Here is an 8,369-nt window from a genome sequence, read left to right on the forward strand (position 1 = left end):
CGGCTCCCGCTCGCAGCTCACACTTCCCACCCCTCAGGTGGGCCTTCACCCTGATCATCATCTCCTCCTACACGGCCAACCTGGCTGCCTTCCTCACCGTGCAGCGCATGGAGGTGCCGGTGGAGTCGGCGGACGACCTGGCGGACCAGACCAACATCGAGTACGGCACCATCCACGCCGGCTCCACCATGACCTTCTTCCAGGTGGGCCCCGGGCTGGCGGAGGCTGGGCTGGGCCTGTCCTGGGGGGGGGGTGATGCCGTCTAGCTGGACACCCCAACTTTCACCTGCTGAGTAGTAAGGGGTGCAGATGGGGATCTGAGGTGAGTCAGTACACGGCAGAGGAGGAGTCGGGTCATGGGGGCTGCGGGAGGCCAGGGCCACGCCGTGAGTCAGCAGGAAGGAGGGAGAGCAAGAGCCGTGAAGAATTCCCCCTTGTGCCTGTGGAAACGGGAGGGCAGGGCCGGGGGTCGGTGAGGGACAGTCTCCCCGAGCGGGGCTGGGGCAGCGGGCAGCGGGCGCGGCCTCCCCGAGCGGCCGGGGCGCGGCCTCACCGTCCTCCCCCCCGCCCCCGCTGCCCAGAACTCGCGGTACCAGACATACCAGCGCATGTGGAACTACATGCAGTCCAAGCAGCCCAGCGTGTTCGTCAAGAGCACGGAGGAGGGCATCGCCCGCGTGCTCAACTCCCGCTACGCCTTCCTGCTGGAGTCCACCATGAACGAGTACCACCGGCGTCTCAACTGCAACCTCACCCAGATCGGGGGCCTCCTGGACACCAAGGGCTACGGCATCGGCATGCCGCTGGGTACGCGGCTGCGCGCGCGGGGCCTGGCGCCGGCCCGGAGTGCCCGAGCCCCGCAGGCAGGCGGCCGGGCTGCTGTGGCCCGGAACCCGCCGCGCTGCGGCCCCAGGGCGGGGAAAGTCGGTGCCTTTGAAGAGTGCAGCTCAGCAAAGTGAGCGGCGAGGGAGGCGTGCGCCCCGGGACGGGATTTTGTCCTGGTTTAGTTCTTAGAGCCGGTCGTCAGGCTGTGGAAGGAGGCGGCCTTTAACCTCGTGCTCGCCTGCCTCCGCCTCCCGCGGGTTAGGGAGATGCGCACTGCGCGTGGAGCAGCATGCCCGGCTGGAACCTGGGTTCTTTGCCTCATGCTCTCCACACCAAGCCAGAGGCCTAGCCCCGAGCAGGGACTGAGAGGAAGCAGGAAGGAGAGGGGTTCGCGCTTGGGGCACACTTCCAGTGCTCAGTGCTGGAAACCCGGACAACAGTCTGTCTCCAAACGCTGGTGGTGTTTGGAAATCGCGGGGATCCCAAGGGGAGGGCGTGAGGGGAGAGGGCTGTGAGAGGCAGGAGGATGGATCCGCCCGGAGGACCGCTGCAGCGCCCTTCCGGATGGGCACACAGCTGTGCAGCAGGCCGCCAGGAGCTGACGGGGGAGGGAGGACTTTCAGTGAAGGGGCCACAGGGGAGCCGGTGTGCGAGCAGCCTGAGGTGAGGGAAAGGCGCCTCTGGCAGAAGCGGAGGCCCTGAGCAGGGCGGGGCCCGCAGTGACCCTCTGTGCCCCCCAGGCTCCCCCTTTCGGGATGAGATCACGCTGGCCATCCTGCAGCTCCAGGAGAACAACAGGCTGGAGATCCTGAAGCGCAAGTGGTGGGAGGGCAGCCGCTGCCCCAAGGAGGAGGACCACAGGGCCAAAGGTCAGCCGCCCCCCCAGGCCGGCCCAGAACCCCTGGGTGTGCCCCCCCGCCTTGCCCCCCCCGCCGGCCCCGGGGCACGGCACACACACACGCCCCCCCAGCACCCTCAGCCCCCTCCCACTCCCCCGCCGCAGGTCTGGGCATGGAGAACATTGGGGGGATTTCTGCCCACCCCGCCCACCCCCGCTGTCCCGGCCCCCCACCGCAGGTCTGGGCATGGAGAACATTGGGGGGATTTTCGTCGTGCTCATCTGCGGCCTTATCATCGCTGTCTTTGTGGCCGTCATGGAATTCATCTGGTCCACGCGGAGGTCAGCAGAGTCAGAGGAGGTGAGGACTGGACATTGACCGTGGCCAGGGGCGAAGCAGGGGAGACCCCGGGGATGTTAAGGGTCCAAAGCAGTGGATGGTAGCGACCTAGATGAAGGAAGGGGAGATGCAGGGGATGGGGAGGGGTGCGGGGAGCCAGGAGGTAAGAGAGGAGCTAAGAAACGCCCGGGGACAGGCCAGAGAATGGGACAGAGAATCCGTCTGTGAGCAAGGACCGAGGAGGGAAGGAGAGCCGAGGAGAGCCGTCGAGGTGAGAAGTCAGGGCCACGGGAGGGTGCGGAGGACCTTGGCTGAGTTGGAGCCTGAACCTAAAGGCGCAGCTGGTGTGCGGTGCACACAGGAGGTGGAGGAGGCGCAGGGTCAGCAGTCCAGGCTGTCCTCCTCCCCATGGTGGTCTGAGCCCAGCCTGAGCCACGCCTGTGAGACCCTGTGAGGAGACAGACGGACCAAGCATAGCGCCTTGGTGACCCCGCACTCGAAGCGGAGCAGGAGGCCTGCGCCTCTCGGGGTGGCACGGCAGGGTAGCCTCACACTTGGAAGACTGTGCCAGACTGTGCCATTAAGAGGTGGCTCTGCTCCCTGCCGTCCCTGAGAGGAGCGCCACCGTGAGGAGGGGAAGCAGGGGGGTTAGGGGCTGGGCCAGCCTTCATATGGCTTCCCCGGGAAAGGCAGGACAGGGCCTACACACAGGGGAGAAGGGGCCAGATGATCTAGGACATGAGAAGGGGCAGAGGAGGGACTGGCTGGTCTGGATCTGTGGTGGGTTTAGAAGGTGGGGGCCGTGGTTTGTTTTGTTTGTTGTGTTTGTTTTGTTTGTATGTGTGGTACTGAGGACAGAGCCCAGGAACACACGTGTGCCAGGCAGATGTCGGCCACTGATAGACTCTAGGCAAGAGCTCGCTCAACCTCTGAGCTGTATCCTCACTCTCTTTTTTTGTTTTTCAAGACTGTTTCTATGTAGCCCTGGCTGTCCTGGACTTGCTTTGTTGACCAGGCTGGCCTCGAACTCACAGAGCTCCACCGGCCTGTGCCTCCCAAGTGCTGGGATTACAGGCATGCACTATCGCAAACAACTTTTTACTTTTTATTTAAATACAGGGCCTCACTGTGTTGTCCTTTCTGGCCTTGAAATCACCCCTTAGCCTAGGATGGCCTTTACCTTGGAATCCTCCAGCCTCAGCTTCCTAAGAAGCTTGGGTCACAAGTCTGCAGCCCTAGGCCTCTCTTGACCCCTTACAGTTTGGTTTGGGTGGGAAGGGAGCTCGGCCCTTTGGTCTCTAAAACATGGCTGATTCTGAGAGGGACAGCTCTCCACCAGCCTGCCAGGTCCTGGGTCAGACATCCTGAGACGGGATTAAAGCGCCGCGTACACTTAGCGGCAGCTGGCGGGAGGCCCTGTTCCTCGAAGGAGGCCTCTCGGGGTTGCTCAAGTGCGCTCCGGCCTGGGCAGCTCTCACCGCAGAGCCAGCGCCCAGAGAGAGGCAAGAGGGAAGTGATGACCCTGGCCACATCCCAGCACTAGGATGTAACGTCAGGGCCACAGGACCAGGGGCGCGGCTCGGAGACTCGATGCCAGAGCTCTCCTTCCCCACCCCAAGATTCAGCGTCTGCTTTTGGTTTGTTGCTTTGTTTTAGTTTTGCTTATTAATCTGTGAGTTTGGATGTGAATGTGGAGGTCAGAGGTCAGCTTTAGGGAGTCAGTTCTCTCCCTCCACCATGTGGGTTACAGAGATGGAACTTGTGTCGCCAGCCTCTGGGCCGAGCCACCTCACCAGGCCCGGTGTGGAGTTTTAAGACAAGGTCTTGTTATGTAGCCCCCGCTGACCTTGAACTTACGATGATCCCCCTGCCTCAGCTCCTAAAAGGCTGGGGTTTCGGGATGCGCCACCACGCCCAGCCCCCTCTCTGCTGCCCCCGGGGGTGTTTTACTGACTGGCATAATGCCCAGTGTCCAGAGTTACACTGTCCCCACCCCGGGGCAGAGCCAGGTTTCCAGCCAAGTGTGGGCGCTGTCCGCCCTCCTCCTGGCGCCCAGCCTTCCTCAGCACCGTGGCCTGCCTTCACAGGGCGACTGGAGCCTCTCCCATCCTCTCCCTGCTCACGCTCGGCCTCCCTCAGTCTGCTCTGAGCACAGCCCAGGTAGACCTGCAGTGAAGGCCTGCAGCCTCTAATGGCCCGCTGCGCTGGCCTCACCTCCGCCCCTCTCCACGCCTTCCCAGCCAGGCCCCACCTTAGCTCCTTTGCCTGGGTCCCTGCCTAGGCCGCTCTCCTCCTGGGGCCTGTGTCATGAGGCTCCTCCCGCCATCCATAAAGGTCTCAGCCAGGGCATCCTCACCCGGCCTGCCTCCAGGGCAGTGCCCACTGGCCACACTGCCGCAGTGTGGATGCTGATGTGTCATTTGCAGTCTCTGCAACCGTGAGGAGCGCTGGGTCGGTCTGTCTGTCCCTGTCTGTCTCTCATCTCTCTCATCTCTCATCTATCTCTCATCTATCTAACACCTATTATCTATCTATCTATCTATCTATCTATCTATCTATCTATCTTTATATCTTTATATCTTTATCTCTCTCTGTTGCTGGGGATGGAACCCAGAACCACTGACCTCCCGAGTCCCAAGGACTAGGAGTTCTGTGTTACTCTTTGCGGTAACTCGGGTGCCCAGATCAGTACCTGGCGTTCAGTAGATACACCTTGCAATACTGTGCGGGCAGAAATGGGGCGGGAGGGGGGTACTGTTTGGAAAGTCGGAAAGGGAAAGGCTGAGTCATTCAGGGGCAAAGCCAAGGAAAGAGCCCAGAAGGGATGCAGGGGGCGGGGTGCGGGTGGGCTGAAGGACCAGAACTGGGGAGGAGGGGCGGGCGCGGAGCCTCGCGGTGACCGTGCCGCCGCCCCCAGGTGTCGGTGTGCCAGGAGATGCTGCAGGAGCTGCGCCACGCCGTGTCCTGCCGCAAGACCTCGCGCTCCCGCCGGCGCCGGCGGCCGGGCCCGAGCCGGGCGCTGCTGTCGCTGCGCGCCGTCCGCGAGCTGCGGCTCAGCAACGGCAAGCTGTACTCGGCCGGCGCGGGCGGGGACGCGGGCGCGCACGGCGGCCCGCAGCGCCTGCTGGACGACCCCGGGCCGCCCGGGGGCCCGCGGCCCGCCGCGCCCACGCCCTGCACGCACGTGCGCGTGTGCCAGGAGTGCCGGCGCATCCAGGCGCTGCGGGCGGCGGGGGCCGCGGCGCCCCCTCGCGGCCTGGGCGCCCCCGCCGAAGCCACCAGCCCGCCGCGGCCGGGCCCCGCCGGACCCCGCGAGCTCGCGGAGCACGAATGACCGCGGCGGAGCCGGGCGTGCGCCCCGGCCCACGGCGGGCCCGCGGCCTCCGGTCCCCGGCGAGGGCCGAGCCCGGCTCCGGAGCCAGCCTGCGCCCCCAGCGGACTCGAGCGACGGGGGCGCGGCGCCCCCTGCCGCCCCGCCGCGGGCGGGAGGAGCGCAGAGCCCTCGGACTCAGGGCGGACGGGCCTCTCCCGGACTCGGACCGCGGCCCACGGGAGGACCCCGGCCCGGGCCGCCGGACACCCAGGCGTGACGCGGCTGCACACTGCAGGAGGCGGGGAGGGCCTCCGCACACGCGGCGGCCCTGGTGCCCCTCCTCTCTTCTCTTTCTCTCTTTTTTGGGGGGAGAAACCTCAGAATTTCTATGAGACGCCCCCAGGGAGAGCGTCTGCCGGGCCCCCACATCCCCTGTCACACATCAGCCCCTGTTGGAATAAAAAAAGAACAAAACCCCAAAACTGGGAACGCCTGGCTTCGTTTCTGGGGGTGGGCATCAGCGGGCGTGTGTCAGACCCCGGCGCCTGCCAAGGAAACCGAGAGCCGGCACGCGCGCACCTGGGCGACGCCCGCAGCACGCGGGGCAGCCCAGGCCCCGGCCGCCGCCCCTCCCCACCGACCTTCCGTCAGGACCCGGGACAGAGGCAGAGCGCGGGAGGGGCGGACGGGTGGGACGGGGTGGGCGGGCGCCCACAGAGGCTGACCCCCGCGTCGTGTCCCTCCCGGGGGCAGGGGCGGAGGGCCGGGTGGGCAGGGAGAAGGGTGGGTGCCCCCCGTGCCCGCCTTCCTCCGCGCTCCGGAGGATTCTGTGCAGCAAGGACGAGTGGAGGTCACGCAGCCGGAGCCAGAGCGAGGCCGAGCCGAGAAGCCAGAGCGGCAGCGGGGGTGGGGGAGAGAGAGAGATCTCGGTGCCGGTGAGGTTGGGGGAGGGCTGGAAGGAGGCACAGGCCCGGGGCGCGGCTGCAGTGAGGCAGGGAAGGGAAAGGGCACCGGACCCGGGTGACACATGGGACGTCACGGAAAGCTCCAGGAGGACCCGGGGACCCGAAGGGTGGCGAGGACCGGACTCGGAGCCGGGAGCCGGCGCGGGTCGCGCTGGGCGCCGCAGCCTCCCCGGGACTCGGGAGCTGTCCGTTCAGCACCTGCCGCGCCTGCGGCTTGGAGGGCCAGGGCCTGGCCAGCCTCTGTGTCCTCCCCAGAGGGACACACCCCAGGGCCCCTCCCCGCCCCAGCCAGGCTGGGTCCTCAGTTTCCACTCCTCCACGCACCCCGGGGCAGGCCAGCACCTCGGAGCCTGACCAGCGTCCCGCCCGGGACTGTGAGGCGGCCGTGGCTTGCTTTCCCCTCGCTGGCTGTTCTTCCTGACAGTCTGTGCCTGAGCCCACCCACCCGGCTTTATCCTCTCTACCCCTGGCACAGCGCCCCGCTCAGCGCCCCGAGGCACCCCGCGCTCGCCACCCTCTCTGATCAAGTCTGCTACACCCTCCCTGGTTCTGTTTGCTCTTTCATCTCTGCGTCCGTGACTCTGGCCCGGGGTGGCTCCCGCGAGTGTCTTCTTTCTCCTGGCGGAGCTCCTCCGTCCTCCCCGTCCCTGTGACCTTCCAACTCTCCCCTCCCCCTGCTTCTGCAGGGCCTCGCGCTGCGAGCCCCGCGCCACTGTCATCAGTCCAGCCAGGTCGCTGTCTAAGGAAGAAGTCCGTGCGGGACGGTGGCCCGTGTCCGGGCTGGACCTCCAGCCTGGCCAGAAGGGAGGAGGGCGTGTGTCCTGAGGCCCGGGCCCCCGCCCAGCATTCCCTGCCCCTGTGTCCCTGTCCTCTGCACATTCCCCACCCCTGTGTCCCCGTCCTCTGCACCAGCACAGAGCTGCAGGCTCAGTCCAGACAAGGGAATCCAGACAAGGGAGGACAAATGAATACATGCTGGGGCTAATCCCTCCGTCCCAGGAAGGAGGGGCAGGCTTGAGGAAGGGGTGTCTGAGAGTGGGGCACCTGAGTGGAAAGGTGGGGCTCCTCCTCCTTTCCTCATCTCCATGGCAACAAGCCTGATCTGCAGGCCCAACCTCCTCTGCGGCAGAGTCGGCCTTCCCGTCACCATGGCAACAAGGGACAGCAGGAGGGATGGGAACAGGCCTGAGAACGGAATTGTGATGGAGCTCTGGGTCCTGGGGAAGCCCCCTTCCTCTTCCTACTGTGGCTCTGTCCCTGCCCAAGGCCATCGCTCTGGGTCCCTGTGTCCCTGCGTCCCTCGCTCCTTTCCCGTGTTCCCCGGAGGCCAGGCTCGTGTCAATTCCCGTGAACCATTTTGAACACGGTCTCACTGTGTGTCCCTGGCTGCCCTGGCGCTTGCTGTGTGGACCTGGTTGTCCTTGAACTTAGAAAGCTCTGCCAGCCCGCACTCCCTGAGCCACCGTGCCCAGCAGATGCTTAATCTCGACGTGCACCAACCTCTAACCCCACACGCCAAGCTCCCTCCTGGCCAGAGTTCTCTCTCCCTCTCTCCCCGCCGCGCAGGGATCGTCTGGAACGTTCCTCAAGAGCAAAGCGGTGTCAGGCCGGGGACCGGAGGCTCTGACTGCTCAGGCTCCGACAGGGAGGCCGATGGGTGCTGTGTGTGCGTGCGTGAAAACTCACACGCGCGTGTGCACTCGCTGCGATGTGGGTGTGGTGTGTGGGTAGGGACACGCCTGGAGGTGCGACGGACTCACACTTGACAGTGCAGTGCGAGAGGCGGGAGAGGCGTGGGCCGCTGTCCCTGGCTTGGTTCTGAAGGCCGCGCCTCGCGCAGCGTGTGCGCAGTTCTGCCTGTCAGCACAGCAATTATTTGGCCCGTGTGCGTGCGCCCGAGGGCCGCAGAGGCTCGCGTGGGGCGTGGGGGAGCGTGGGTCCCCGAGTGTGCCACGGTGCCCGCGTGGGCTCTGTGAGATGGTGCAAGGTCAGCTGTGGCGCAGCGTGTGCTGGGAGTCTGTGTGTGCCCAGGGCGTGGGCTGCTCGTGTGCACCGTGGCCGTGGTTCTGCGGCGCTGGGAGGGTGTGA

The 8,369-nt window shown here is 65.8% G+C and overlaps 1 protein-coding gene across 3 annotated transcripts in view; it reads left to right on the forward strand.

Annotated features, from left to right (window-relative positions):
- Grik5 (glutamate ionotropic receptor kainate type subunit 5) overlaps positions 1-5,798 on the forward strand; it is a 52,791-nt gene extending 46,993 nt beyond the window's left edge. For all 3 annotated transcript variants that reach the window (XM_060366427.1, XM_021664255.2, XM_060366428.1), the window contains 5 exons: positions 38-203; positions 582-807; positions 1,566-1,694; positions 1,903-2,024; positions 4,921-5,798. In XM_060366427.1, coding sequence (XP_060222410.1) covers positions 38-203; positions 582-807; positions 1,566-1,694; positions 1,903-2,024; positions 4,921-5,337 — 1,060 coding nt within the window. In that variant the 3' untranslated portion in view covers positions 5,338-5,798. The remainder of the gene's footprint in view (positions 1-37; positions 204-581; positions 808-1,565; positions 1,695-1,902; positions 2,025-4,920) is intronic.
- Positions 5,799-8,369: the final 2,571 nt, after the last annotated feature.

Source organism: Meriones unguiculatus, chromosome 14 (assembly GCF_030254825.1).
Source record: "Meriones unguiculatus strain TT.TT164.6M chromosome 14, Bangor_MerUng_6.1, whole genome shotgun sequence".
NCBI classification, from domain to species: Eukaryota; Metazoa; Chordata; class Mammalia; order Rodentia; family Muridae; genus Meriones; species Meriones unguiculatus.